Source organism: Chionomys nivalis, chromosome 2, assembly GCF_950005125.1.
Source record: "Chionomys nivalis chromosome 2, mChiNiv1.1, whole genome shotgun sequence".
Classification (NCBI taxonomy): domain Eukaryota; kingdom Metazoa; phylum Chordata; class Mammalia; order Rodentia; family Cricetidae; genus Chionomys; species Chionomys nivalis.
In genome coordinates, this window is record NC_080087.1 from 103390043 (window position 1) to 103417983 (window position 27941).

General features: G+C 46.3%; 3 protein-coding genes across 3 annotated transcripts in view; 2 read left to right on the forward strand and 1 right to left on the reverse strand.

Moving 5' to 3' along the window:
• Positions 1 to 10478, forward strand: part of Pask (PAS domain containing serine/threonine kinase) — a 40556-nt gene extending 30078 nt beyond the window's left edge. Inside the window, exons 16-18 of the mRNA XM_057763007.1 lie at positions 4588 to 4721; positions 8525 to 8671; positions 9239 to 10478. Of these exons, the coding sequence (XP_057618990.1) occupies positions 4588 to 4721; positions 8525 to 8671; positions 9239 to 9396 (439 nt within the window). The 3' untranslated portion in view covers positions 9397 to 10478. The remainder of the gene's footprint in view (positions 1 to 4587; positions 4722 to 8524; positions 8672 to 9238) is intronic.
• Positions 10479 to 12794: 2316 nt separating this feature from the next.
• On the forward strand, positions 12795 to 17485 carry Mterf4 (mitochondrial transcription termination factor 4). The gene is made up of 4 exons (XM_057756051.1): positions 12795 to 12896; positions 13558 to 14053; positions 15560 to 15744; positions 16638 to 17485. The coding sequence occupies exons 1-4, from the start codon at positions 12876 to 12878 to the stop codon at positions 16974 to 16976; spliced, it is 1041 nt and encodes a 346-aa protein (XP_057612034.1). The 5' UTR covers positions 12795 to 12875; the 3' UTR covers positions 16977 to 17485.
• A 956-nt stretch (positions 17486 to 18441) lies between these two features.
• The window catches only part of Sned1 (sushi, nidogen and EGF like domains 1), a 59916-nt gene continuing 50416 nt past the window's right edge, over positions 18442 to 27941 (reverse strand). Inside the window, exons 29-31 of the mRNA XM_057756043.1 lie at positions 27744 to 27831; positions 23211 to 23293; positions 18442 to 22300 (exon numbers count right to left, since the gene is read on the reverse strand). Of these exons, the coding sequence (XP_057612026.1) occupies positions 22275 to 22300; positions 23211 to 23293; positions 27744 to 27831 (197 nt within the window). The 3' untranslated portion in view covers positions 18442 to 22274. The remainder of the gene's footprint in view (positions 22301 to 23210; positions 23294 to 27743; positions 27832 to 27941) is intronic.

Genomic DNA, 27941 nt, shown 5'->3' on the forward strand with positions numbered 1-27941 from the left:
GTGTATGTGTGTTTTGCCTGCAGGTGTGTCTGTGTAGCATGTTCAGCCTGCAGGTATGTTTGTATAGCATGTTCAGTGACTGCAGAGGCCAGATAAGGGTTTTTGATTCTGTCCTGGTTAATGTTTTGTCAGCTTGACATAAACTAGAGTTATTTGGGAACATTAATTGACCAAATGCTCCCACAAGATTGGCCTGTTTCTTAATTAATGATTAGATGGGCTGGATGGTGCTACTCTTGGCCAGTGGTCCTGGATACTATAAGAAATCAGTCTGAGCAATCCATGAAGAACAAACCAGTAAGGAGCACTCCTCCACGCTCTCTTGTGTGAGGGTTTGAATGAGAATGGCTCTTCATAAGCTCATGTTTGGATACTTGGGGCCCAGTTGGTGGAACTGTTGGGGAAGGATTAGGAGGTGTGGCCTTTTTAGAATTCCTGTGTCACTAGAGGCAGACTGAGGTTTCAAAAGACTAGCATCCTTCACACTTAGCTCTCTCTATCTCCTCCTTGCATCAGGACGAAGGGAGCTCACAGCATGTTGGGTAGCTTTTGCTCTTCACCATTAGGTACTCTAGCCGTCTGAAACTGTAAGCAATCAAAAGCTTTCTTTTATAAGTTGCCTTGGTTATGGTATTTTATCATAGCAATAGAAAAGTAACTAAGACACCTCTGCTTCAATTCTTGCTTCCAGGTTCCCTTTTGAGTTGTTGTCCTGACTTCTCTCAGTGGTAGTTTGTAACCTGAGACTTAAGATGAAATAAACCCTTTCCTCCCCAAAGGGTTTGTGGTCATTGTGTTTTATCACAGCAGTAGAAACCCTTAACTAAGAAATTGGTGCCAGGTTGTAGGGTATTGTGACAGACCTCATCATGTGTTTTTGGAAGGATTGTGGTGGATTGGACTTTGGACTGGAAAGACCTTTGAGTGTTCAGAGCTCAGTGAACTGTTCTGTGGGAGCTTGGAATTTAAGAATGTTAAGAATCGTGCAGACAATGAAGGCCTAGCTTAGGAAGTTTCAAAGTAAAGTTTGAGAATCCTTTAAATACTCTATGGGGCTGTTTGATAATTTGAATAAGCATCTGGTTCTGGTGAGCTCGAGCTAAAGAATCAGCAGTGATTAAGAGACCAGCACCACCGAAGTGAAACATTGGCTTTGGTGGGACAGTCTGTTCAGATGGGGCTGAAGAATCAGCTGTGATTAACAAGAGACCAGCATCATTGAGGCTAAATCTTCTGGAAGATTCTTCAAGGTCAGTACACAGAAGCTGTGGTTCAGAGGGGACCAGTGCTGACTTCTGACCTTGGGCCAGCAGCCAAACTTGGCAATATGTAAGAGTCTCCCAAATGGTATTGGTATTGAAGACACAAAGGACTCATGGAGAATGGCTGAGGCTTGGCGCCTTAAGAGATCAGGAGAAGCCATTGGTGAAGGACCAGCATTAATTTTAGTTAAAGCCCTAGGAGTAATTTGGAGAGAAAGCTCTAGGAGAGAAATTGAGGCTTGGTACCATATGGCAGGGTTAGAGTCCCAGAAGAAAGCCCAGATAGCTATTATTAAAGGTGAGGTCTATGTAGAGTGGATACCCCAACATTTTAGAGATGCTAGTACCATAGGACGGTCATCAAGGATAGCAGTAGGAGTGGAGTGGAGGTGAAGCAAGCTGGGTGTGCTGTGGGTGCCAGCGCTGGAGAGTGGAACTGTACAAGCTCTCGGGAGCCCAGAAGACCGTGAGTCCCAGACATTGAACACGGAGTTAGTTATACTGTTGGAGTTCTGATTTTCTTTTGATTTTATTGAGACTACTCTGTTTTTTTCCTTTTAGTGTAAGAAAGTTATATAACTTATTTTTTGTTTTACAGGAGCTCATGGCTAAGAGACATTGGGATTTTAGAGAGATTTGCATATTTTAGGGAGACTTTGAATGCTTTAAAGAGACTCAACTTTTAAGGACTGTGAGACTTAAAAGCTGGAATGTCTTATATTGTGATATTGATATTAATATGAGAACTTGGGATAAATAAAAAAAATGTTATGGTTTAATAGTAATGTTAGGTGTTTTAGGTTAACAAATAGTCAGTTGTCCTGGCTAGTTTTTTTGTCAACTGACACTAGAGTCATTTGGGAAGAAGAGAACTTCAATTGAGAAAACGTCCCACCAGATTGGTCTTTGGGGTATTTTCTTGACTGATTGATGTGGGAGGGCCTAGCTCACTGTGCAGTGTGCTTCCCTAGCTGAGTGGTCTGATTGCATAGGAAAGCAGGCTGAGCAAGTTAGTCAGCAGCACTCATCCTGACTAACTTTCAGTTCCTGCCCCACATTCCTGTCTTGGCTCTCCTGATGATGGACTGTGACCTGTAAGACAAACTCTTTCCTCCCCAAGTTGCTTTTCATAGTGTTTATCACAGGAATAGAGACCTAACTAAGACAGAACCTTTTGGGCTAGAATTACAGACAGTTGTGAGCTGCTCTGTGGATGCTAGGAATGGAACCCAAGTTCCCTGGAAGAGCAGCCAGTACTCTTACTGTGGAGTCATCTCTCTAGTTCCAGCAATCAGAAGCTCAATAATAGTGTTGGGCTGACTATAAGAAGGCCCAATAGGAAGATTGAGAGCAGGAGGAATGATGTGAAGGAACTGTCGGGGCTCAGATTCTTGGCTCTGAGCTCGGGGAAGCAGGCTCTGGGGGTAAAGGCTGAGTTTGTTGCTCTGTAGTTGGGGAGTCTGTGGGCAGCAGGAACCTGACCTGAAAAGACCTCTTTTCTTGGGACGTGAGAAAAAGAATTGAAATGAAGCTCATTGCCCACATGTATAGGGACTGCATAGAAATTGCTGATAGTGGTTTGTGCTGTCCATGCAGGGATTGTGGTCTTTGCTACACACTAACAGGTGTGTCTGTATAAAATAACCTTCCTTAGTCTTTTCACACAATGGTATCTTCCTCTTCTTCCTGCACAAATCTTAGGTATCTCAGGAAGAGTGGGTAGTTAGAGGGACAGAATGTTTAGCTCTGTGTGGTCTTATAGAATAGTGTGTTGAGTCAATAGATAGACATGGTCAAAACTGGATTTCACATTAGGCCTGATCAGGTCCTGGTTGTCTGCTCAACCACTATCCTACCTTGTGTGAGAAACCTTCAGCAGTGGGGTTGGGAGGTGACCAGGACCCAGGCCTGTGTCTTCTCAGGGCACTTTTTCAAGTCACAGTCAGAAAGTGAATGTTGAAGGGGCTGGAGAGATGGCTCAGAGGTTAAGAGCATGAACTGCTCTTCTGGAGGTCCTGAGTTCAATTCCCAGCAACCACATGGTGGCTCACAACCATCTGTAATGAGATCTGGTGCCCTCTTCTGACTTGCAGGCATACATGGAGGCTGAACACTGTGTACATAATAAATAAATAAATCTTTAAAAAAAAAAAAAAAAGAAAGTGAATGTTGAGTTAGCTTTCACTGATTCCTGGAGCTTGGTCTCCTTAATCTGCTGTAGCCACCCCCATGCTGAGCTGGCCCTTGCGTGCAGCACAACGCAAGGCTGTGTGCTACTAGCAGAGAGTGAAGGGGGCAGGGAAACTTTCCCTTTTGGAGTCTCTGTGTGTTCAGAGCTACCATAGCAAGGTGTTGAAGGGACTGTAGTTTCTCTTCAGATCTGATTCAGTTGTCCCTATTTCCAGTGAGTGTCCTGCTCTGGTACCATCCTGTAGTGGTTGAAATATAGGCGACATTGAAGAGGAGCTACATGTAAACTGGCTCACTCTAAATGCTTTGTGTGACTGGTTGGCTGCTCCACGCCCAGGCTATGATGCTTCCATCTCAGTACTTAGCCATCTGCGGCAAGTGCCTTCCCCATGTGTCCTGTTTACACTGTGCTTTCTGCTCGCTGGCCATCCTTTACAGTCGTGTGTGTGCTGGTCCTACTTGTGGACCTCTCGGTCAGGACCTTGTCTCATTCTGCATGCTTCCTTCCACATTGCACACACATCTCCATCTCATCAGACAAAAGGCTTTCTGAATCCTGATTCCAGATTCTATCTGTAAGAATGTTTTTTCTTCTTGTTTTTTATTGTTCTTCCTCAGGGGTCGGCAAACCATAGGCAACCTTTAGACAACCTACCTGGTGTGGCTGGTAGCATGGTGAAGTTAGGATACCACCTCCCCTCCTCCCCCAGGCCTAATCTTCCAGGCGGCCCTAGTTCCTGATAAACTCCTCCATCCTACCGTTCATTTCTCTGACCCCTCAGCTGTCACATACTTTGTTCTCTTGTGTTTCTCCTGTTTGATTTGACTTTAGGTGTCCCTTTCCTCTCACCACATGGTCTTTCTGTAGGGTGTACCACCACTTGTTCTGATGTTGCCTGTGGCCCCTGTTGGCCCTTACTGACACCAAGTTGTGACTTGCTCTCTGGTCCTCTACTCTCCCCGCCTCTGGGAATCATCCCCCCTTTTCCGGGTCATTTAGAGTGTCTCTTGCTTGAGGTAGCCCTGTGTGGACTGTGAGAATGCAAGTCTCTGACTGGGGTTGGAAGGCTCTGACATTCAGAGTGGGGCTGACTCGGTGAGCTTTGTACTGAGTGTTCTCGGTTCCTCCTTGCAGCTATAGAGGGCCAGAGCTGGAGATGTGGTCTCTGGGGGTCACTCTCTACACGCTTATCTTCGAGGAGAATCCCTTCTGTGAAGTGGAGGAGACCATGGAGGCAGTCATTCATCCCCCGTTCCTAGTTTCCCAAGGTGAGCATGTCCAGGTGGTGAGTGATGTCATTGCCTGAGAACTCAACATTTTGGTTCTGTCTCCTCTTTGTCTATGCTGATTAGTTCTTTTATCATTTTTATTCTAACATTTTGATCTGAGCATAATAATTTTAATATGACTCAAAACATTTTGGTAATTTTTATTAGTGTCCCTTGGATCTTAAAGGCCCTCTTGAAAGTGATATTTTGCAGTCAGTAAGCTTGTCTGTGGGAGCATCTATGAGATCAGACATTTAACTTAAGCCAGGAGCCCCATTTGTGAAGGAGGGTGGTGTCAGTACATGGTGAGACTTGACCCTCAGAAGCTCACATAGAAAATGTCAGTCAGCCGGGTGGTGGTGGCGCACACCTTTAATCCCAGCACTTGGGAGGCAGAGGCAGGCGGATCTCTGGGAGTTCGAGGCCAGCCTGGTCTACAAGAGCTAGTTCCGGGACAGGCACCAAAGCTACAGAGAAACCCTGTCTCGAAAAACCAAAAAAATAAAAAAAGAAAAGAAAAGAAAATGTCAGTCATACCATGAGCCCTGTGAGCAATTGTGACAACAAGTTGAGGCCTAGTGGTAATTTGTATCTGTAGTGAAGGCCGGGGTCAAGTGGACTTTGGCTTTCTAAGCTTGGAGCAAGTACCTTAGGAACCTGGATCCTGGAGGAGTTCATAGTGCGGGCAGATGCGGTCTGGTGTCAGCTGAGCCCCTTCTACTCTAATATCCTGTGGTCCCACAGCACTCACTCACTGGTAGGACCCACGTGGTGACAGATCTTCAGTCTGTGTCTTAGCCTCTGCTTAGGTTAGACACCTCTGTCTGTTCTAAGAAGTCCAGATAGGACCTGAAACAACAGATGACCATTCAAAGTAGCAGGAACTGAAAGTCTGAGTAAAGGTGGTGGCAGGTTCAGTTCTCAGTGAGGCCTCTTTTCAGCTTGTGGATGGCACCTTCTTGCTGTGTCCTCATAGTGAAGATGGAGAACCAGTCTTTTCTACCTCTTCGGACACCAACTCCAATCTTTCTTCCCACTCACGGCTTCCCCTAACACCTCCCAGCACCCCACTGCCCTGCACAATCTCATTAGGGGTGAGCTCTCCAACACACAGACTTTGGAGGGACATATCAGCCACAGCAGCTTGGAAGAGGATTTTAGAGCTTCACTGGTGGGTCCCTACGATGCTGCTGTTTCTGTGGTGTACTGTTCTGCTTCGGGACTGCTCCATGGCTTCTCATTACACAGCTGGGTTCCTGCTGATGTGGCCCAGAGGCTCTGGCCGATGCATACACATACTTGGAGGAGACAGGGCCCAAATGCCTCCCCTCAGAATGATATGGGGTGCTTCAGTTGCCTGCCATCTTCCCTTGCTTGTCATGCTCATCCTCAGCCACTCACAGCTGAGCTCCTGTGTCATTATTAGGATTTCCATTGCTGAGATAAAACACCATGACCAAAAGCACCTTGGGAAGGAAAGCATTTCAGCTTACTAGTTACACAGTCCATCGCGGGGGAGTAGGACTGAAACTAAAATGGGGCTGGAACCTGGAGCTGCTGTTTGCTAGCTTGCTCCTCATAGCCTGCTCAGCCTGCCTCTCTCTCTCTCCCTCTTCCTTCCCTCTCCCTTTCTTTTTCTTTCTCTCTCTCTCTCCTTCCTTCCTTCCTTCCTTCCTTCCTTCCTTCCTTCCTTCCTTCCTTCCTTCCTTCCTTCCTTCCTTCCTTCCTTCCTTCCTTCTCTTATTTTATTTGAGGCAGGGTTTCTGTGTGTGTCCCTGGCTATCCTAGAACTCTCTTTGTAGGTTGGCTTTAAACTCACAGACATCCGCCTGCCTCTTCCTCCTGAGAGCTAGGATTAAAGGCATGTGCAACCACCATCCAGCTTCAATCTGCTTTCTTCTACCACCCAGGACCACCAACCCATGGGTGGCACTATCCACAATGATCTGAGCCCTCCTACTTCAATCAAGAAAATGTCCCACAAGCCAATCTGGTGGTGGCATTTTCTCAATCGCAGTTCTTTCTTCCCAATTAACTCTTTTTTGTTGTTGTTGTGGGGGTGGGGTGGGGTGGAGGGTTCGAGACAGGGTTTGTCTGTGTCACATTGGAGCCTGTCCTGGAACTCTATAGACTGGCCTCAAACTCAGAGATCTGCCAGCATCTGCCTTCCGAGTGCTGGGATTAAAGGTGTGCGCTACCATTGTCTGGTCCAAATAAATTTTGTTTGTGTCAGGTTGGCACACCTTGAAATCAGACTACCTGAGGTTTGATTGAGCTGGATCTCAACTTCCACGCTTCCATTTGGAGGTGATAGATTTATAAAGGTATTCTCTGACAATACCAGGGCAGACCCTCAAGCCCTAGAACTCCAGGCTGCTTCCTTGCTTTGTGAGAGGTTCCGTGAAGCAGGACACCCTGAAGTCTGAGGTGTGTTCCATTTGACTTGGCTTGGTTCCACCTGTGTTCTTTTTTTTTTAATTAATTAATTAATTAATCAATTTATTAAAGATTTCTGCCTCCTCCCCGCCACCGCCTCCCATTTCCCTCCCCCTCCCCCAATCAAGTCCCCCTCCCTCGTCAGCCCTAAGAGCAATCAGGGTTCCCTGCCCTGTGGGAAGTCCAAGGACCACCCACCTCCATCCAGGTCTAGTAAGGTGAGCATCCAAACTGCCTAGGCTCCCACAAACCCAGTACGTGCAGTAGGATCAAAAACCCATTGCCATTATTCTTGAGTTCTCAGTAGTCCTCATTGTCCACTATGTTCAGCGAGTCCGGTTTTATCCCATGCTTTTTCAGACCCAGGCCAGCTGGCCTTGGTGAGTTCCTGATAGAACATCCCCATTGTCTCAGTGTGTGGGTGCACCCCTCGCAGTCCTGAGTTCCTTGCTCGTGCTCTCTCTCCTTCTGCTTCTGATTTGGACCTTGGGATTTCAGTCCAGTGCTCCAATGTGGGTCTCTGTCTCTGTTTCCTTTCATCGCCTAATGAAGGTTAATATTCAGGAGGATGCCTATATGTTTTTCTTTGGGTTCACCTTCTTATTTAGCTTCTCTAGGATCACGAATTATAGGCTCAATATCCTTTATTTATGGCTAGAAACCATGTTCCTCTTTTTGGGTCTGGCTTACTTCACTCAGGATAGTGTTTTCTATTTCCGTCTATTTGCATACAAAATTCAAGAAGTCATTGTTTTTTACTGCTGAGTAGTACTCTAATATGTATATATTCCATACTTCATCTATTCTTCCATTGAAGGGCATCTAGGTTGTTTCCAGGTTCTGGCTATTACAAACAATGCTGCTATGAACATAGATGAGCATATACTTTTGTTGTATGATAGGGCATCTCTTGGGTATATTCCCAAGAGTGGTATTGCTGGGTCCAGGGGTATGTTGATCCCGAATTTCCTGAGAAACCACCACACTGCTTTCCAAAGTGGTTGCACAAGTTTGCATTCCCACCAGCAATGGATGAGTGTGCCCCTTTCTCCACAACCTCTCCAGCAAAGGCTATCATTGGTGTTTTTTATTTTAGCCATTCTGACAGGTGTAAGATGGTATCTTAAAGTTGCCTTGATTTGCATTTCCCTGATCGCTAAGGAAGTTGAGCATGACCTTAAGTGTCTTTTGGCCATTCAAACTTCTTCTGTTGAGAATTCTCTGTTCAGCTCAGTGCCCCATTTTATAATTGGGTTGATTAGCCTTTTACAGTCTAGTTTCTTGAATTCCTTATATATTTTGGAGATCAGACTTTTGTCAGTTGCGGGGTTGGTGAAGATCTCCACCTGTGTTCTTTATGTCCTTAGAACTTATGACTCTTCTGTCTGGGCTGCTGCAGCCTTCCCCTGAGCAGCGGACCACTTTAGAGGAGCTGATCCTAGACCCCTGGGTGACACAGCCTGTGAACCTTGCTAACTACACCTGGGAGGAGGTGTGTCGGACCAACCAGCCAGGTGAGAAGTCTCAGCCTCTCCTCCTCCTTCCCTTTCCTGTGTCTTTTGTTTGGGATGGGAAGGTGACTAGGCCTCCTTCCGGGATGAGGCTTCTTTCACCACACTGTCCTAGATACATATACCAGAATCTGTGGCTGGTCTGAAAAAATGGGGCTTGACTGTGTAGAGACCCTTAGGTGCCACTTGGGTGTGGCCATGGACCTTAGAGGGAGGATAAGTGCTTTTAGTAACCTTGGCCGGGAGAGATGAGAATGTAGTAGTTGAAGAGTCAGCTGGTTGACTAGTCCCAAGAGGGGTCAGGGTACAGATGCTGACCATGATGCTGAGGGGCTAGACGGGGCATCATGTCTCTTTAGAAAAAGACTCCCTAGCTCCAAGTCAGAGCTCCTGAGGAACCAGGCTGGAGATTAGTGCGTGTATATGTGCGTGCTCACACACAGTATCTCAGTAGGATCTTCACCTCTAGAGTATCACCCTGTGATTTCAGAATCCACTGCCTACCCTCCCCCAATTCTGTTGTTCCTAAGTATTTTAGAATCTTATTGTTATGTTTTCTTCACCCTTTAGAAACTGGCCTGTTGTCAGCTGCAAGTTTGGAGCTTAGGAGCAGGGGTCCAAGTGAAGTGACTCACACAAAGGATTTCAGTGGACCTCCTGCTCCCAGGGAGGCTCCTGGTGATGAGCACTGCCTGCATCCCGAGGACCCATCTCTGTCAGTCGGCTGAATGAAGGCTCTCTCCTGCTATTTTCTACTTGATCTGGGAAATTGTATGCATTTCAGGGCTTCCTACGAGGAGAAGAACTGGGATGAATTCCCCTTCTACAGATTTCTGTGCAAGTGCTAAAACAAGCCTGCAATACTATACACACCACACACACACACCACACACACACACACATTGGTTTTAGGTTTATGAAAGGCTTGTAATTCATTTTTTTATAACCTTGGAAAAAAGCATTCTAGTGTTCAGTTACTTTGTATTATTAAAGGACTTTAACTAGTGAGCCTCAGAAAGACATGAGGAATATTTCAATTCTCTGTTTTGTTGTTTTGTTCTTTGCTTGTAAGCTTGTGAGACAGGATCTTACCACGTAACTGTTGCTGGCCTTGAAGTCATAGAGATCTGCCTGCCTCCTGCGTGATAGGATTAAAGATGCGTGACACCATGCCCAGCTCTTTCATTCTGAGAGTGTGTGTGTGTGTCTTTCCCACTGACTTGGTATCTGTGATAATGTTGTAGAGACCATAGAGTTAGCTAGACAAAAATGACTAGAATATTTTCTTTCTTGAACTTTTTCCAAATTAAAGCTACTTAATTAGTTCAGTTACCCTGGCTAGGACTCTATGGGACAGTATGAGAAGTACTTGGTTTTCTTCATTTTTCCATTTCTGTACCCCACTTACCACAGCCCAAAGAGCAATCTATCCTGGTTTACTCTGGGACTTTAGGCCTGTCAGCCATCTATCAACCCATAGTACCCTCCCAGCACTTTCAGACATCCCGTGTCTGGCCCAGCTCTGCTTCGTCTGTGTGAAAGACTCTCGGTGAAGGGTGTCAACTCGACTGCCACTGAGGGTTTCCAGGCCCAGTCTCCAGAAGTTGGTGACATTTTAGCTTTTGATTTCAGATGAGCTGTGTTTCTTAGAATGAAACAAATGTTTCTCCTTGTAGTCTTTATTACACATAAAGCACAAGATATTACAGATTTTTTTTTCAGACAGTGTAGTAGGGCTGAGGATGCAAAATGCAGCTTTCTAAGAACCATTTCTATATTAGAAAAAAAAATAAAGCTTTTGGTTATAGTCTGATGTCTTATGGTGTTCTTTGCAGGAAAACAAAACCAAACAATACAAAAGCTCTCAAAACCTTGGAGACTAAGGTTCTGAGTTGGCAGCTGATAATTTTCCCTCTTGGAATTTCAAGTTTGATTCAAGATGCAAAGTTTTGTGAAGACTAAAGATCCTGCCAGACTTTGACAGCAGCCCTGTGTTCTAGCCATCATTTTGTTCCAGTGCTGGCTGACTGGTTCAGGTTCCTAGATTATTTTCAAGAAGTTGGAGTGGCATGGGGTTTTCTTAGGCTTTCAGTGTAGAAAATTAAGACAAAAGAAAGTTTTATGGAGATTGCAACTTTCCTGTCCTTTTATACAACCCAACCCTTCTGTCAAAAGATATGTTTAAATACTTTAGCCCTAGGTCAGTGTCTAGCACAAAGTAGGAACATGTTTATTGATGTAACAGCCTGATCTCTTTTTTCACATAAGAAGCCAATAAACCAGGAAGAAATAAATATAATGACTTACGAGTGGTGGAATTTAGGCAGCTGTGAGAACACAGCTTTTTATCTTTTACTGTTCTCTCCTTCTAAACGGTTCCCAGGCTTTTTGCCCAAACAGGTCTAAGATGCAAATTTAATGCATACAAATTTGTATTGGAACATTGTGGTGCCTCATCTTTATGGGAAATCAGACCTCTGTGCTAAGAGAGCTCTATTGTTTATAAGTGAAAATGTGCCATTGTTCCTATCATTTTATTACTTGGGCCATGTATTTTTTTTAATGGCAGACATATTTCTCTGTGTGTACCTATGTGAGTTTATATGTGTATTACATACTTGGTTGTTACGGTTGGGTGTCCTCTGTAACTTTGAGGCCGGGTCTCTCCCTGTACCTGGACCCACATTTCTTTTTGACTAGACTGTCACTCAGTAAGTCCCGTTGATCCTCCTGTCTCCTTCCCTCTCCGTGTTGGGATTAAAGGCATGCATGGGGTCACACCTGGATTTTTATGTGGGTATTGTTGGGATCTGAAGTGAAATCCTTATGGTTGTGCTGCTAATTGCTGAGCTATCTCTTTAGTCTCTACAGACTGGCTTCTTTTAGTGTGTGTGGCCAGGTATTCACGTTGAACACAGAGTTAAAAAACAAAAACTTATATGGGCATTGTGTGTGTGTGTGTGTGAAGGTAGACATTTGTGGAGTGAGTTTGTTCTTTTACACTTTTACATGGGTTTCTAGGATCAAACTTGGGTCATCAGACTGGTGTGGCAAGTATCTTAATTGCTGAGCCATCTTGCTGACCCTAAACACGCATTTTTAAACAATACAATTTACCAAATACCTTTATCTAGGTCTGGATCCAGCTTACCATTTCAGGAAGAATTTGGGGCTGTCCTGAAAAGTTATTGCTATATTACAGTGTCCACCAAAACCAGTATTCACTTCAAAGGTGAGCCCGGGAGCATGAATTTTGGTTGCTCCAAAAGAGATTCCACTGTGGGTGTAGTTAGGTGAGATATTATTAGCTACAGAACAAAGTCATAATCAAGGCATTTACCGGACACATTGATGGGGATAGAGATAGGAAGGTGACTGCAAAGACATTTACCTACAGTATTTTAAGTGTTAACTAATTATATGATTAGCTTTTGGATTGGTGAGAACCAGTGGTGGTCTAAGAATATATTTTAAAGGCCTTCATAGTCACAAAACTGTTTAGTTGGACAGTGAATGAGTTTCAAAAAGGCTAAAAGATAATCCATGATATTTTGATTCTGGTCTGCGACATCCTAACTCCACAATTACAGTTGGGTTATTTGGTCTTATAGAATCTTTTTTAAAAATTTATTTAATTTTTCTTTTTCATTTTACATATCAACCACAGTTCCCCAGTCTTCCCTTCACCCAACCTCCCACCCACTCCACTCCTCAGAAAGGGTGAGGTTTCCCATGGGGAGTCAACGAAGTCTGGCATATCAAGTTGAGGCAGGACCAAGCCCCTCCTCCCTGAATCGAGGCTGAGCAAGGTATCACTCCATAGGGAATGGGCTCCAAAAAACCAGTTCATGCACTAGGGCTTATAGATTTTTAACACGCGCTTCGTTTTTGTGTCCCGTCTCTCCCGGTGCGCCTGTAAGAGTGGTTTACGACAGGAAATAATGGTGTGAGCTTAGCTTCTTCCGTACTTTGAAGGGCAGTTGAGAAACCCCTGTGGTCTTGCTTGTTCCTGGCAGAGCACAGCTGAGGGAAGCTGCATCTGCATGCGGCGGCGCGGGGAAAGAGCCCAGGGGATTAAAAGCTTGGCCGCGGAACAGAGGAACGCTGGCTCCCAGGATTGCAGCGGACACAGACCGGAGGACGGACGCTGTGGGCCAGGAAGGACCGCCCCTTCCGGCGATCCAGTAACGTTCGCCTCTGGGGCTCCATGGCTGCTCTAGGACGGCAGGTGAGAATGCCATAGGTCCGGGGATCACAGCAGCTGCGGGCGGAACGTGCAGGAGGCCCTGTCTCAGGTTGTGACCACATCCGGCCGCTTTGTGGCAATAGCGCTCCCGGGTGGCGTGGCATAGACAGCCTGGTCCTGAAATGAGCCACTGGCTTCTATGGAGTTTCGGCTAATGTGGCGGCTATGGGCTTAGGAGAGAGAGGAGGCTGGTCGTGCTAGAGAGGTTTTGGATTGGCATCGGATGCCTTATTTGTTATGTGATGGTCCCACACACCGAGAATCGACAGACTCCTGCCCAGGAATATTTTTCCTTTAATGAAAGATAGCATCGAAACAATTATCCTTTGTTGTAATAAGTTTAGGTAGTGCATCTATCTGGTGGCTTGTCTGCGGTTCAGAATTTTCAGCCAAATATTAATGACTAGGAGTCCTTCATAAAGGTCAGAGTATGGGCTGTGCCCGGCTCCTGTATCTTCTGTAAGTGCTGTCGTCTCCATGCTAATTTTCTTCTCTGGAGACCTTTTAGGCCCAGGGGTTTTACAGATTGTTTACAAAAACTGTTAGCTTTTATGGGCCAAGGTCCAAAATACTCGCGCTCCGTGATCTTGTGGTGGTTATTATCCCAAGGTGGAACTGATTGTGTTTTGGCTCTGTCTTACAGGTTCCTGACTGGCACCGACTAATGACCCGCTCCTGGACCTGTTTGGCCAGGCAGACCCCTCATCTCAGAGACCGTAAAAGGATGAGTCCTTTGTTTTGCAAACTGACTACAGTACCCAGTGGAGAGAACCTTCAAGAGTCCTCCTGTGTTAGACCCAAAACGTATGTGCAGGAACCAGAGTACAGGACACATCTTGTTCAGTGTCTTCATGAGGAGCAGAAGACTTTTGTGGATCCTAAGTCCACGGAGCTTGCAAATGTCATCAGTTCCCTCCAGGACATGGGTTTTGATGAAGCCCATATTAACAGCTTGCTCAGTATACAGCCAAGCGTCCATCCTCAACAGCTGCTGGACATAATTTCAGAATTTCTACTCTTGGGATTGCACCCAGAACCTTTACTTATGGCTTTGAAGAAAAGTTCACAGTTACTGAAACTGTCTCCAGTGCAAATGAAGAAGCGGTCCAGTTACCTGCGGAAGCTTGGCCTTGGAGAAGGTAGATGGAGCGGCAGACTTTGTAGTGTGAGAGGAGTCAGAGTTAGTGAACAAATAGCCTGCCTTGGTTCAGCCTTCTGATACTGTGACATGACAGGTCATATACAAATGTGTTAGGTTGCATTCCTAGCTATCCTGGGATGCATGTGGTCTGTGGGCTAAACACACCTTAGTAAGGTGAAGTGAGATTGGAAGGTTCTCCGAGGAGATGTGTGATGGGCCCTCTGCAGAAGGTGTTGTAAGAGGTATGCGGGGAGATTAGCCAGGAGGAGAGAACCAAGGCCAAAACAAGTCCCATGTGTTCTGTTCATTGAGGTCTCGAGCTCCAGAACAGTGGGAACATGAAGTCTGTTTTTGGATGCTTAGAGTTGCTATGTGGTAGTGATATGTGTATGCATATGGGTGACCACTGCAAAAACATCCTGTACAAAAATTTAGACCTGGTGGTACCAGGTTCCTGGAGAGCTGCAGAGTGGCCTCCTGCTAACTGTTGTCATTCCTCTGGAGAAGGGAGATGGAAATCTTCAGTGATGTCTACCCATTTGACCACTTTTTATTTCTTTTTATTATTGACTTCCTGGTAAGATTTTTACCACCCAAGTAGGGGAGGCTTAGAGTCCACTGTTTGGTACCTCTGTAGGTCTCCTCTAGAAGATGAGCAAAAAAGAAAAAAAGGTTTTCCTGTAGTGTCTTCTGAGTCTAAGCTCAGTATTGAAGCACAGCCTGAGAGATGAAAGCAAAGTGCACACCTTGGCTGGGCGTGGTGACACATGCCTTAAATCCCAGCCCTTGGAAGCCAGAGGCAGGCGGATCTGTGAGTTCTAGGACAGCCCCAACTACACAGAGAAACCCTATCTCAAAAACAAAACAAAGAAACAAAAAACAAAAATAGCTTGCCCTTTGGAAATTCCTCTTAACACAGCAGTCAAGCAGAGACAGTGACCAACTATGCTGTTGGGAAAAATAGTTAATAGTCTAAGTAGTTTTTAAATTTCCAGCTATTAAATTTGCCAATATTCCTAAGAAAATTGGTCCAACTACTAAAAGAAGACCATTTACTCCACTTTGTCTGGGACAGCTCCTGTTTATAGCAATTGTCTGGATATACTAATGTGGCTCACGAGAGGACACTTGGAGGCCAGGTTAGGAATGTAGGGTGGGCTGCTGGATCTGAAGGACGTGTTTCCACGGTGCTTTATAGAAGGCAGAGTCTGAAGTCAGCAATCCTATGGAGGTGATCCTTGTCAGAGTCTGTGGGTGTATTGTATCTGTGAGTGTGTTTGGTAGCACATGTTCCGGGGCTTACGTGGATGCCATGAGACAACTTTGAGAGTCAGTTGTCTGCTTCCACCGAATGGGTCCTGGAGATTGAACTCAAGTTATGAGGCGTGGTGGCGGGCGCCTTTACCCACTGACCGACCTGTCTACCAGCCCCTAACTATTGTTCAGCCCTTGGCTTTCCAGAATACCTGAAGTTACATGCTTTCCTTTTCTTAATATTCTACAGGGAAACTGAAGAGAGTGCTGCATGGTTGCCCCGAGGTTTTCACCATGCGCCAGCGGGACATTGATGGTATTGTGAAGGTCCTCAAGGAGAGGTGCATGTTCACAGCACAGCAAATCACTGAGCTTTTGCACAGGTGCCCAGGCGTTCTTCAGGCGGACCCCAGTGAACTAGAGTACAAATTCCAGGTGAGCATGAGTGACTAGACTCTTGACTTCAGATTTTAAGTTGAGTAAGGTCAGCTGTGTGGACAAGAAGCCTCTGAGTAGAGCTCAGAGCTTCTGTTCTAGAGCAGTACAGCTAGGTTCTTTTCTCCCCCAAAGCAAACCTGTCCTTCCACTTTACTTCCTTGACAGTGAGGGACCTGGCCCCATTCCAGGTCCAAGTAGGTACTCAGAAATAACTACTATTGAGAAAGCTAAAACTTTCCTACCCTTAGAGTGAGTGGGGATTTGGAAAATGTGACAGAAGCACCTGTGCAGCTGGGAAGGGTGGTACAGTCCTTTAATCTTAGCTCAGGAGGCAGAGGCAGGTGGACCTCTGAGTTTAAGGCCAGCCAGGGCTATGTAGAGACCCTGCCTCAAAACAGACAAATGAAAACCCTTGTGCCAGCATGAGGACCAGATTCTGGGGACCTGTCAAAATTGAATGTGCAGTGCCCCAGCACCCCTGTGGGGAGTTGTGGGGTAGAGACAGATGAATTCCTGGAGGCTTGTAAACCACCTAGGCTGGCCTTTGACCTTCACAAACATTCTGTAACATACTCAAATAATTGTGCACTCACACATTTTTTAAAATTCCAAAGCATCTTTGGGTTGGATTTTTCTATACTCATAGTTTTTGTTCCCCTGTTTAAAGAAAAACTTAACACACCCATTTGTTTTCTGCTGCATTTTTCTCAGCATGAATTTTGAAATGCTTTGAAAACTGTCAGACTTCACACAAGTGAAGAGAGTAGCTATTCTACCGTTTCTAATCAGGCAATTCTTTTCTAATGTTTTTGGACTAAAGTTTGTTTTGAACTGAACGATAGGCTTTAAGGTTCTCTGCATAAATTCCTAAACATGTTTGTATCTTCCAGTATGCATATTTTAGGATGGGACTTAAGCATCTGGACATAGTCAAGAATGATTTCTTACAGTATTCAATAACCAAGATCAAGCAGAGACACATGTACCTGGAACGCCTTGGACGGTACCAAACCCCTGATAAGAAGGGACAGACACAGATCCATAACCCTTTACTGAAGGACATTCTCAGGGTTTCTGAAGCTGAGTTTTTGGCCAGGACAGCACGTTCCTCTGCCGAGGAGTTTGAGGTTTTTAAAAAGCTCTTGGATAGAGAAGAAGAGGAATCTGAGAGCCATGCATCAGAGGAAGAGGAGGAAGAGGAGGAGGAGGAAGATGAAGAGCAGCTGTGATGGAGGATGGGACAAAAGGGTCCAGAGATGCCAGAGATCATTCCCGTATTCTCAAAGCTTTGGGCGATCACCTGGATCTTCAAGAATTTTTCATACTAACACTGGTCATTTGATAGAAAAAAAATAAAAGAAACTGTTAAGATCCACTGGAGATGTAGGTACATCAAACCAAATAGGAGATGCTTTGTTGCAGTCTAGTGGCTTCTGTGGAGGCCCACTGCATCCTAAATAAAGGACTTAGCTGTTAAAATCCAGGGGATGCCACCCATCCAAGTTTGGTATCTTTTTCTCTGTTGAAATACGTTGGTGTTAGTTCTGAAATCGTGTAGAAAAAGAGGTGCTTTCCAGCTCAAGAGCCGCTGCGTGTTTCCTTGTGGTAGTAAAGGTAAAATCATGAGAATGTAACATGAGGGTAGTATGTCATAGCACTTTATTTTATGAAAACAAGCAGGTTTTCCACAAAATAGTCATGTTTTTAATCCGACATCATTTCACGGCCCTCTAATGTGTTCAGTGTACAGCAGAGTGAAAGGCGTTGGTTAGTAATGTGTTTAGTTTTGCAGTCTTCGAACTAGCAAAACATTCTTCTCATCTGTGAGATGCTGACCCTTCCTGCTTGGGCAAGCTGGCCTTCATGTGTGTTCCACTTCAAGGCCTGATTCTTTGGCTCTTTAGCCTGTGCTGCCAGAGTGAACGGGCTCAGAACCAGCACTTCAGGGGCTGGGGCTGGGGCTGGTCTCTGAGGGACTTCCCTTCTGCCTTCTGTGTGATAGATGGAGAACACAGACCCCAGGTCTGATTTTAGTTTGTTGTAGGGATCTTTCAGATACCCTGTCACCCTGGGGAGCACAGTGAGTGTCTCGGAGTGCTGTTCAGTACTGGTGCTGGCATGAGGTGAGCTCTGAGAAGAGGCCTGGTTGGTGGAGCTAAGGCTCAGAGGATTGAGGCCTCCTAGGAAGTTGTCTGTGGCCCTTCCTCAGGAAACCGCACAGGGCTGGTGATGCAGAAAGCTTTTTTGATGGTAGAGCCAAAATCAGAAATGCTTGGTAATATTTTTTTTTCTACTTAGTGACATTTAATAGTCATGTGAAATCCCTCTATGGGTCTTGTGTTTCCTATATAGACAGAACCGAATGCATACATGGGGATGCCCTAATTCTCAAGATATCTGACAATCTTTGGAGATTTTTCTGTGTGTCCGGGCCCTGGGATCTTGAGAGTAGAAGCCAGGGATGCTGCAGAATACCCTCCCTTGCACTGCACATGAATGGTCAGGTCCACAAAGCAGTGTCCAAGACCTGGCCCAGTAAAATACTGTGACCATAACACATTTGGATGGTAAATGGGCTTGACATGTTTATTTCTGTCTAAAGTAGAGATCTTGCTGGATCTGAGGTGTATTTTGTGAGGAATCAGCACCAAGGCGCGGAGGCTTTGGACTCACCTAGAGCCTGACTGCAAAGAGAAGAGCGTTCACAGAGAAAAGCCGCCATCCCAAGACTCCCGTCCAATCAGAGCTCCCGCTGTGTCAGGTCTGTGAGTCAGGCCAACCCCTGGCAAGGCCGTGTCTTTGCCTGTTGGACTCTCCCACAAAGTAAGACACAGCAAGCCGTCCTGTCTACCACCAGCAGCCCGAGGGCAGTAGAGAAGGGAAATGCCTCCTAGCTGTTCTTGGCCATAGACAAAGCTCTTTGAGAACAGTGATGCTCGTTCTTTGCTGCTCACTCTTCTAGTTTGTGGCACTGAAGTGACCTCCACTGTCCCTGAATGTAGGATATTTGGCCTTGGGCTCCATCAGAGCTAAATAGAATGCTAACCCTGAGCTTAATTAGGTATCTGCTCATCCCGTGTTTGGATTAGCAAACGGTAAGCCCAACAACTCATGATTGCGTCTTCATTTTGACCCCAAAATAAATCTTTACACCTTGTCAGTCTTCTGATTCTATTGTGACATTTCCCAAGTGGACAGTGACTGTTTTGGAAGGACATACATCTGCTTCCGAAAGATGTGTGAGAAAGCAGAGGCATGTTTGGAATGTTACCCATGACTTCCCTCAGCATCAGCAAGTCTGTCTCCACTCGGAAACACTGGAAGGATTGTGTGCCAGCTCCACACTCAGCCTTCAGTAGGCTGGGTCCTGTCTGAAATATAGACTCCAACTGGAGGTGGGAATGTGGCAGCGTTGGCCTGGCGGGTGAGGCTCCTGAGGTCGTTACTATAAAGGTTTCATCTCCGTTTCCAGTGATATCACTTGGTCTTGCCATTCACTGCTAACGCTGTAGCTTATGTAGCGGGATGGTGGCAGGTCTCACTGTCGCATGGAAGTCGACTTAGATGTTTGTGGACCTGGTCTCTGAGCCCTGTCTTTGGCCCCCCAGGTCTCTGGAGACAAGCCAGTGTGAGTTTTTGATATGAAAAGGAAAAAATTGCATAATGCACAGGCTCAGCAATATTTGGTAAAAATAAATGTTTTTCTTCAAAGTACGTTTTTATGAACTGAGGACAGGAGGCCTCTGGTTGGTGCTGGATCTCCAGTCAGGCTCTGTTCTTGAGGGATCTTTTTTCCAACCTCACTACAGGAGAAGGCAGCTGGTTAGAGCCTTGTTGATAGTAGAGTGGAAAACAGAGACTGGGTGAAGTGTGTTTGTCTTTGTTGGCATACCATCTACTTGAGGCACGGATTACAAGTAGCCTTGGGCACTGTCCCCAGGAGCCTGCCCGCCCTGTGCCACTCTGTGCTCCCTTCAGATGAGTAGCGCTTGCTGCTTTATGGTGGAGGCATATCTTAGGTTCCAAGCGAGGATCTTGGCTCCTTTTCTTCTGTGACATTCAGGGGTCTTCATGCCTTGATGGCAGTTTGTCCTTCAGGAGATGTCTTTCTGTACAGAAGACCAAGGTCTAGATCTAAACCAGGTACTGCCAACTATGGCCTACCGCTTGTTTCTGTGGATGAAGCGTTAATGGGATACAGCCATGCTGTCTGTCTACATCTGTGACCGTGTTGGCAGTACAGTAGCAGAGTTGGGTGGGTGCCAGAGAGGTCACGCCATCTGAAAACCCAAAATACTGCTTGAGCATTTGTCTGCCCTGCCAACTCCTGAGTTGTAGACCAAGTGTCTAAACTCCGTAGTAGTAGTGATTAGCATTTCTTTGGGTCAGTATAAACGAGGGTAGAGCTCCTCTGTTTCCATGTGGCCCATTTTGCATCTCTTGTGAAAGCTGAATCCTTCTCTTCTTGAGGTTTTGAAGGTTCAAGAGACACTTCTCTGATGCTGGAATCTGGGGCAGGTTTCCAAGCATAGAGAAGCACCACTGACCAAGCCTGCTAACCCAGGTAATTTGCACACTCACTGCTCACAGAGGTACTGGCTACAGCTGCAGAAACAGCAGCCTGGGTTAAGATTACAGATGCTTCAGGGCTTCCCTTGCAGGAATCCTTGGGTGTGCGGATCTGGTTGTCTTCTAGAAATCTGAGGACAGAGATCTTAGGGGAGACTGACTACAGCCAAGAACTTGTCTCGTGTCATTTTTAAGTTAGATTTTGGACCTCATCTTCCTGCATCTTGAAAATTCTTGAGGTGGGCAGTGTTACCAGCACCTGCTGACCCTTAGAAGTAGGAGCAGCAAACTGAGACTCCTTTTTATGCTCACTGTCTTTCTCTGGGGGCAGCAGGCACTGTTGCCCAGGGGACTTGTATTCATTCTTGCATCGCCAGAATTCCAGCTGGCTGTGATAGAGGGTGGAAGTGAGAACACAGGCACCTCTATGAGGACACCTGGGTTCAGCCCGTCCTTTAAATTTGAATCAATAGGCTGCTGGTCCTCTGCTGTCTTCTGGAGATGGCACTGGGTCGTTTTCCTAGGGCAGCCTTGAATGGTGTTTTCTGTGAGTGTGTGTGTGTCTGTCTGTGTGTATGCGCACACGCATGCGTGCTTCCTGTCTGTTTTCCCTGTTGCTCTGGAAATAAGTGTTCTATAAGTCAGTCTGTGGTAAGTAGCTGGGGATTATTAATTTTTATAAAAATGGGCATTCTGGGTGAGTTCTTAAAAGATACATTAATATTTTAAGTGACATATTGCCGTATAAATATTTTAAAACCAAATAATTTCTGGACTCTTGATCTTCGTTTAAATTGCTCACAAGTGTTGGAGGTGTTTTGTGTTTGCATTCTTGGAGGCTGAGGTGAATGGTGATGCTGTTGAGTGGACAGGATTTGAGTGTTGTCAACTGCTCTTCATACAGGGTTTTCATAGTTGAAACGGTGAGGATGCAAAGGCCCTGCTGCTTGATGTCCGAGAGCCTGCTGTTCTGATGCCCCATCCATCTTTGCTCATGTCCTATCCCTTACTGTGAGCATTTTTTCCTTAGGATAAGCATTGCCTGGAGCTCCTTTTGTTTGTGGTTGTTCTTAGGCCTTTGGGTGACATTTCTCCTTCATGTCCTCCAATGCAGCTGATGTGGCTAGTTTCCAGATACACCTCTCTCCCAACACAGGAAAAGTGAACTGTTCTGGCTCTCCCAAGGGAGGGGAGTAAATTATCTTGGGCCAACCAATCTGTTGTTCCCAATTGATGTCACGTCAATAGGAAGTCACTGTGGGGTTGAGTTTGGGCCATACAGGGGTCTCCTCAGAGTAACCCAGTATTTTCCAGACTGTTGTGGAAAAGCATCCAATGCCCTTTAACATCTCACAGTTTATACATGGGGAGGTGGGTGGCAGACAAAGTTTCTTTCATTTCAGGAATATTGGTGCTTAGAATCCCAGGATCCACCCTAACCCCCCAGTGAGAGGCTGCATTTAGGATCATCTGGGTGTTACACGACAAGGCTCCCACCCCATTTTACCAGTAGAATGCCATTCATGGGGTTGAGGGTATTTCCTTAGAGCCTTCCCAGCACCCCCAGGGTTGTTTGGCATCCTTGATCCTTCTACCACCCAGGCCCACTGCCCTAAAGGGGCCAGGTGACTGTTGTGCCTCGCTGTAACTGATCTGCCGAGAGAGAGAGAGAGAGAGAGAGAGAGAGAGAGAGAGAGAGAGAGAGAGAGAGACCCCTCCCCCTTAAAGTCTCATTTCCACCTGAAAGCAGATTCGTATTCACGGCCAGACCAGATTGTATCTACAGGGAGGCTATAGTCAGGAATTCTGGAGCCTTCCTGGTTGGGTCTGTAAGAGCACAGTGCTGAGTTTGTGCCATCAGTGTCTGGTAAAGGACTTCAGTGCTCAAGGTGCTGGGTGTGATGGTGTCTCCAGTTCTCAACAGATCTTGGTATGAAGGAGTGTGCCTTAAGATTTCTTCAGTGTTTGACAGTTACTTTGTTTCCTGAAATAATGAAGAAAACCAGTTTAGTGAAAACGAATCTTGTGCACCTTAAACCCCACCCTTAACCTTCTCTGTTCCTCATCTATAACCCAGCCAAGCCCACATACAGACTGCCGGGTGTCTGCCCTCTCGGTCTGGTGGATGCACACACCAGCTGAAAGTGGCTGTTGGGGATTAAGCAGAAGAACCCTGGCATTGTGGGGAGAGTGTGGAAGGAAGCAAGCAAGGGCTGCCCTGGGAGGTAGCGACACACTCTGGTCAAGCAGCACTCCTGGTGAGTGCATGCTGCAGCTGCCTCTCCTCAGATTTAGTCATGCAGAGCAAGGATGTGATGTGTGGCTTCACGTGGTCATGGAGACCATACCTGAAGGTGGACTCTCATTGTCGGAACACCATGCTCTCAGTAGAACTTTGAGCAAGATCCTAAACAGCGATGCAGCTTGTGACTACCTTGAACTGGGGGGAAGCCTGGCTGTGAGTGGTGTAAAAGGATCGTCTAAACTTGCGCTTACACACTTGGGCCTGTCAGTAACATCCTGTGCTTTCCCATCACAGCACCGATTCTCTGTGAAGGACTAGAGTGACCGCCTCCAGGCACTGCTGGGCCTGTCTGTGCCCCCACACGTGCAGGTGTGGGCATCCGTTTCCGAGCAGGGTACAGCCGCATGCGAGGTGTTTGGGCAAACAGCCTGGCTTGCTCCCACCCACCCACAGAAATGCACAAGGCAGCCTGGCCCCAGGGTGTACCTGCTTGGGGTTTGGGCAAACAGCCTGGCTTGCTCCCACCCACCCACAGAACTGCGCAAGGCAGCCTGGCCCCAGGGTGTACCTGCTTGGGGTTTGGGCAAACAGCCTGGCTTGCTCCCACCCACCCACAGAACTGCGCAAGGCAGCCTGGCCCCAGGTGTACCTGCTTGGGGTTTCCTGAGGCTTGTGCTCTCACAGCGCTCTTTAAAGCAGATGTCCTGGTGAACTTTGTAGACTTTCTTATACCTATTGTCACAAGAAAACTTTGTGAAACCAGACACCGGGAGAGGCGTCTGTTTCATCTAGGCTGGACAGAGGCAGAGCCCACTCTTTTCTTAATACAGTGTTACTGGGGGTGTACGTAAAGTCTAGCACGCATAAGGATGTATTCATTTCAGGGTACCGTTTCACAGATGCTGACAAAACCAAGGTGGTGAAAGGAGTCACTGAATTTTCAGTGACAGGACATTGCTGGGGCAGGCCACTTGTCCTGAGGCTTTGGGACGGTCTGACTCGGTGTGCTAGTTAGTGTTTTTATTTGTTTGCTTGCTGATTTGTTTTGCTGGTCAGCTTGACACAAGATAGGGTCATATGGGAAGAGGGAACTTTAATTGAAGAAATTCCTCTATCAGATTGCCTATAGTCTGACAAATATGTGGGAACCTTTTCTTGACTAATGATTGATGTGGGTGGGTCCAGACTGGTGTGGCTAGTTTAACCCTTGGGCAGGTGGTCCTGATGGTATAAGATAACTTGTCCAGTGAGCCATGGGGAGCGAGTCAGTAAGCAGGACATCTCGTGCTCTCTGCTTTAGTTCCCGACTCTGTTTCTGTCGTGGTTCTGTTCCTGCCCTTTGTAAAGACTAAGATAAACACTCTCCTCCCTGTAAAGACTGAGATAAACACTCTCCTCCCCAAGTTGTTTTTGGTTGTTCTTTGTCACAACAGTAGAAAGCAAATCAGGAAACCCAAGTCTTCTGTTCTATGAATGTTTCAAGAACACAGTCATGAAGTCTGGCCCTGGAAGTCTCAAAGGCAGGCAGTATGGACCAGGAGGCCTGATGAAGCCTGCCCATCCCATTTTTAATTAGGCTATGCTAGCAAGCCTGTTTAGCTCCCAAGTCTCCGTTTCACGTGTAGCGGGATATACTCATAGAACTTCTCAGCATTCTGTGGGAATGGGACTGTGTCTGAGCCATTGAAAAGAAAACCAGGGAGGTGGCAGAGAAGCTCCTGCCTGCACTAGTTGGGAGGACCGTTTGGAGGACTTCTGGCTGCGAGGGAACAGAGGACCTAAAGTTGACCTTCAGCTTCAGCTACCAGAGAACTGGAGGGGAGAGGGGCGTAACTGAGAAAAATCGCATGCCCTGAGAAGAGGGGAACGTGAGAGGAATATTGCCATGCAGGCTGGAGCATTTGCTGGGAGTAGGCAGTGGTCAGTGTTGAGGAGGCAGGCTTGAGTTGGTGAGGCAGAGGCAGCTGGAACTTGGGGGTGCTCTGGAGTAGAGAGGGATCCATGGGGGCAGTCTGGAAATCTGCCATGAGAGGCGAGCTGTGCACACACAGGCCTGGAGTCCTGAGCAGCAAGGCCAGACCTGAGCCAAGAGTGCTAAGATCTTGTTTGACTCCAGGAAGATAGTGCCACAGAAGAGGGTGAAATTAGCCCTAGATAAAGTCTCTAAAACCATCCTAAATCCTCAAAAGGACCAAACTGTAATCAAAGCCTGCCTTGCAGAAAATAAAACAACAAAAATCTCTTTCTTGAAAAGAATTCAAATAAATTCACCTCCCAGTAATATGAAATTTATAATGTTCAGCATCTGATAAATTACACATTCAAAAAATCATAAGAACCAAAAATCAAAATCAAATGAGAGGAAAACTCTGAAGTATCTGCTACCTGTTTGTTCAATAAGCTCAAGAAAAATATCAGCAAAATGAAGAGAGAAGTGGCTGACAATGATAAACACGGTGTTTGTGCTGGGGCTGGGGCTCAGTAGCACAGTACTTGCTGGGCAGCCTTGGGTTTAATCTTAAGACTGAAAAAAAGTGACAACCCCCCCCAAATCTAATCCAACAACCATCAACAAGTATCTGAAGTTGCAGTTGAATTGTTGAATTGGATTGATAACAAACTAGATGATGCAAAAGAGAAGGTGTGTGGCGTTGATCACATAGCAATGCAAACTACCCAACAGGAAGCATAGATATACACACATATAACACCATTCACAACACTAAGACAATGGAAAGATCTACAGTGACCCGAGGGACAATATTAGTTAAATATATTCATAATTGAGCTCTAGGAGAGGAGAAATGGAGGAACGAAGAAGATAACAATGGCTCAGATTTGACAAAAGCTAAAGCCCCAGAAACACAAGATTAACAAATTCCAGAGAAGGAACCCTTTAATTCCAGCCCCCCAGAGGCAGAGGCAAGTATATCTCTGTGAGTTTGAGGCCAGCCTGGTCTACATTTGCTAATTCCAGGACAGGCAGGACTACAAAGAGAAACTCTACCTCAAAATAAGTAAATAAATAAATACTCAGGGAATAAAAATAAACACTATCAAAACCAAAACACATGATCAAGTTGACCAGAAAGAGCAATAAAGAGAAAATAAAAAAGGTGCCACAGGGATGGAGATGACATGGGTGGTGACAGAGCTAAATTTGTCAACTCAGTTGCACCTAGAAGCACACGAGGTAGTAAAGAGCATCCTTGGTTGTGTCTGGGGGTGTTTGAAGAGAAGGCTGCCGTGATGTGGGTGGCACCATCCCACAGACTGTACAAGTGGATAAAGGAGAAAGCCAGGGAACCATGCCAGGAGCTCTTACACTTCACCTTGACCTCCACCATCATGGACTGAAACCTCTATAACTGTGAGCCAAAAGAAATCCTCTCTTTTCATTATGTGCCAAGTATGTTGTCATAAAGATACTTCTAACCTGGAGTGCTGAAACAAGGATCAGAGCTGTCAGCTAATCATCCTATAACTTAGTAAATATTTATGCCCAAAGCGAGGCTTAGACAAAAGTCTTTCAGACCATCGAGAGCAGAGAACCATCACCTATGAGTCTGTGTCCTCAGAAATGTTCCAGTAAGTTTTCCAGAGAAGGAAAATGATACCAGATGGAATCTTAAGTTACACAAAGGAATGATGAGTGTTGGAAATGCAAGGCCTTCAGCGTTGCATAGCGATAAATGGCTGACAGCACTGTGACGTCTCCTGCTGTAGATGGGAGTAAGTCTTCTGTAACTGCAGTTGTATGCAAGTAATCAAGGTAAGTGGAGACAAACTGAAGATGTACGTTGAAAATCCTAGAGTGACTATGGGACAAAATGAAACAATTATAATCGGTGACCCAGCCAGAGAAGAGGAAAAAGCAATAAGGTTCAGATGGAAAAGATAGAAATCGATACATAGATTTAAACCCAGCCACACCACCCATTATGATAATTGTAAAGTGATTTAAACTCTAGTAAGACCAATCAGAATATAAGCAAAACCCATCTCTATGTTAGCTAAGGGGAGTCTCTTCAAAGATACATATAGGTTACAAGAGCAGGACAGAAAGTTTGGTGAGTGAAGGATTCTCACATGACGGGGGCATCTAACACAGAGGCAGACTCTGGTGTAACTAGAAGAGCTGGAAGCCGGAGGACTATGGTAGGTTCAGGCTAACATTGCCATTGTGGGTCCAGGGTGAATGGTGGTCAAGGCTGCTTCCCCAAACTCATACAGATTAGGACCTTTGACCTCTTCCTTTTCTTTCTAAGCCTGGCTTTGCTTCAAGCTTGGGGACACTTTCTGCCATTTTCCTTCTGTTCTTTCACCTGCTTCCTCCTCCTCCTCCTCCAAGCATCCAGAGGGGCTTGAACAGCGTGGTCACACATCACCATCCGCACAGAGCCCTTTAGGATCTCTGTAGTTCATGGGGAACAAATGCCACGGTCCGTCTGAGGGTCTCCAAGATCCCAGGAACCCTCCTGTCTTCTCCCACATTATTCTCTGCTCTGTTGGCCTCTGTTCCTCAGACATATTGGGCACCTTGCAACACATGTACCTGGTGTCTGGAACATTCTTTTCTCTCTGATAGCCCCACCTCCTCCATGTCTGTTCAGTGTCCCTCTCTCATGAAGCCTACTCCTGTCTTATGCTTTTTTTATCTCTCTCCTTTCCTGGGCACTCCCTGATTTCTCCTACACTGTGCAGAGATGTGCCTTTGCTATGGCTGTCCTCATCTAGAGCACTCATCCCTGAGTGCCTGGAATAACCTGGCACAGCAGGCCCTCAGACACCTGACCCAGAGTCATGAGTGCTGTAGCAGGTAGGGTCTCGAGATGAGACAAGCAGTCCTTCCTCCTGGGCCAGGTGGAGAAACCGCGGCAGGAGTGGTTTGCTCACCGCCACATCATGCTGGGGTGGTAGAGCTGGGACTGGGGCTCTCCTGTGCTGACTGATGTTTGGGCTTTAAGGGAAGGAGGAGAGTCAGGTCCTGAGACTGTGTGAGGGCTTCCATGCATGGGACTCAGCCTGTGTTCTCTAGTCAGTTCTTGGGCTTCATGGGCTGGACAGATAGTTTAGACAGAAGTGGCCCAAGCCAGTATCTGCAGTGTTTGTCCCTCCTTGGGGGGCGGGGGGAATAAGGCCACAACACCAGGGCATAAGGGCAGAGGCAGAGCTGACTTACACGTGGTGGCAGACATCTCCTTCCCAGACAGGAAACGACTTTGTCTCCGAGAACAGCCGTGTGCAGGGGCGAGGCACTTTTTCACAGGCTGTGGCAGAGAAAGAAAGGCCAGCCTTGAGGAGGAGGCTCTGTTTCTGCCTCTCAAGAGAGACCTTTGCCTGGGAAGAGCCCTGCAGCCTGTGTGAGCCTGGGGATCTG